We start from the raw sequence: 1,998 nt of genomic DNA on the forward strand, positions 1-1,998 counted from the left end.
ATCTCAACAATACAAACAATTGAACAATCGTAGTTCAATGTTTATGTGAAAAAAATGATTATCAGTAACCCAAAATTATTCAGGCCTAAGCTGACAGTTGACTATTTGTTTTTCTTGTATACGGTTTCAATTAAGAGGGCTCCAGCGACTACCACCGAAATCAAAGGCACAACCGAACAATAAACTTTTTTATCAACTGCTACAATAATGTTACAACGGTTTTCAAAGCAACGTATTATCGAATAATGCAATTTCCAAACATATAAAATATTGTATTATGACGTATAGAGTAATAACTGCGAGTTTGTTTAACGTACATAACCTAGAAAGTGGTCATTTTCAGTGGTTTTCTGAAATTATCTCAAAGTTTTCCACGGCTACCCATATTTTTCTACGTAACATCTGAAAGTTCGAGCTTTTATCTTTTGCACAAGCATTTGAAAGATTTTCATGTTATAATGAGCAGCAAAATGAAGACCTGTATAACCAGGCCACACTGGAGAGTCAAACAGAACACAACGATTGATGTCTGTCACTTGCTCTATAAGATCTTCAGCTACTGTAGATTCTCGCATTGTGCATGCACTATGGAACTGAGAAAAACCCACGTTATCTATACCATTGTCTGGTAGCAACAGATTGGTTGCGTTATCCATCAAATCAATTTTGTCCAAAACCACTGTGGTGGCATCTATTTCGCTGTATCTCAAAGAATCACATAAATTAATTTTTTGTTGTACAAAAATATGCAAAGCTGTTCTGCCTTGAGCATTTTTTACATTTATATCTATATCATTCTTTAAAAGCAGTTTTATTGTCTCAATGCTACAACCCTCAGAAGCGAAGTGTAAAGAGCTGTAGCCTGGAAATCTAGGCGAGTCCATTTTCACAATTAGACGCACAGATGCTGCATTTTCCAGAAAGAACTGCACTGCTTGGGTATTGTTGACCATGCACGCAATGTGAAAGTGGGTAATACCATTGTTGTTACAAGGATTACTTGAATTTGCTAATTTTAAATGGGCTGATAATGCATAATTTATCAGTTCAATTCTGCTATTATCAGCTGTGCACTCAAAAAGGTAGTGAAGCACTGTAAATTCATGCGCATTTTGCATCGTGAAATCAGCTCTATTGTCTATTAAGATTTTGAATGCCTCAACATCTCTCTTGATTGCTGCAATGTGTAGAATTGTGTAGTCTGTTATGTCAGGCTGAGAGAAGTCTTGGAAAACATTGGTTAGAATTACTTGATTTCTAGTATCCTCCTTATCCAATATATTTTTCATCATATTTGCCTTGTAAGGATAATTCTTAGTTTTACGTTGAAGAAACAATTACAACATTGATTTATCTTTGAAATATCCGAAAAACTGATGTTTTTACATATTTTTATGGGAATGAAAAGAAATCTTCGACGAAATAAAAAAATGTGCTACAGTCATTGCATTACGATAGATTTTAGCTTCCTTTGCACAATATATCAAATGTATCAATTGAATTAAGTAGTTTTAATGAATACTTAAAAGATATGAATACAAGGGCTTACAACTATTCGGCACTCAGTCGCTGAGTCCTACACGCATCCGACCTTTGTCGCGTCTCAGACCTCTCTGACCCACGCCAATGGCCCAACTCGCTTGAGTCTCGAGGGAGGGGGGATAACTCGCGCTTCTCGGCCAAATGCCTTCGCATCCCGACTACCCTCTCTTGGCTTGATTCGCTCGCACGCTCTATCAGCGCAATTCGGAATCGTCCCTGGAACTGTATCGTTCTCTCTCGCCCGCCGGTCGTACACACACGCACGCACACTTGTTCTATACGTGTAAATCGCTAACATTTGTTTATTGCCGTGTAGAAATCATTCTACTGAAGATATCGATGTAGGACTTTTTTCAGCTGAAAGTATTCTATATAAGCTTTCATTTTCTTTGTTATAAGTTCCAGAATAATCATTGTACACCTAATATGGACACAACAAAAACCAAGCTCTATTTT

General features: G+C 36.9%; 1 protein-coding gene across 1 annotated transcript; it reads right to left on the minus strand.

Annotated features, from left to right (window-relative positions):
• Positions 1-377: 377 nt before the first annotated feature.
• LOC131669184 (putative ankyrin repeat protein RF_0381) lies at positions 378-1,292 on the minus strand. The gene has a single exon (XM_058943895.1). It carries the CDS (start codon positions 1,290-1,292, stop codon positions 378-380), a length of 915 nt encoding a protein of 304 aa, XP_058799878.1.
• Positions 1,293-1,998: the final 706 nt, after the last annotated feature.

Source organism: Phymastichus coffea, unplaced genomic scaffold (assembly GCF_024137745.1).
Source record: "Phymastichus coffea isolate CEN01 unplaced genomic scaffold, Cenicafe_Pcof_1.1 PCOF00007, whole genome shotgun sequence".
NCBI classification, from domain to species: Eukaryota; Metazoa; Arthropoda; class Insecta; order Hymenoptera; family Eulophidae; genus Phymastichus; species Phymastichus coffea.

Excerpts from the sequence above, each read along its gene's own strand:
- LOC131669184 (XM_058943895.1), bottom strand. The coding sequence starts at position 1,292 with ATGATGAAAAATATATTGGATAAGGAGGATACTAGAAATCAAGTAATT.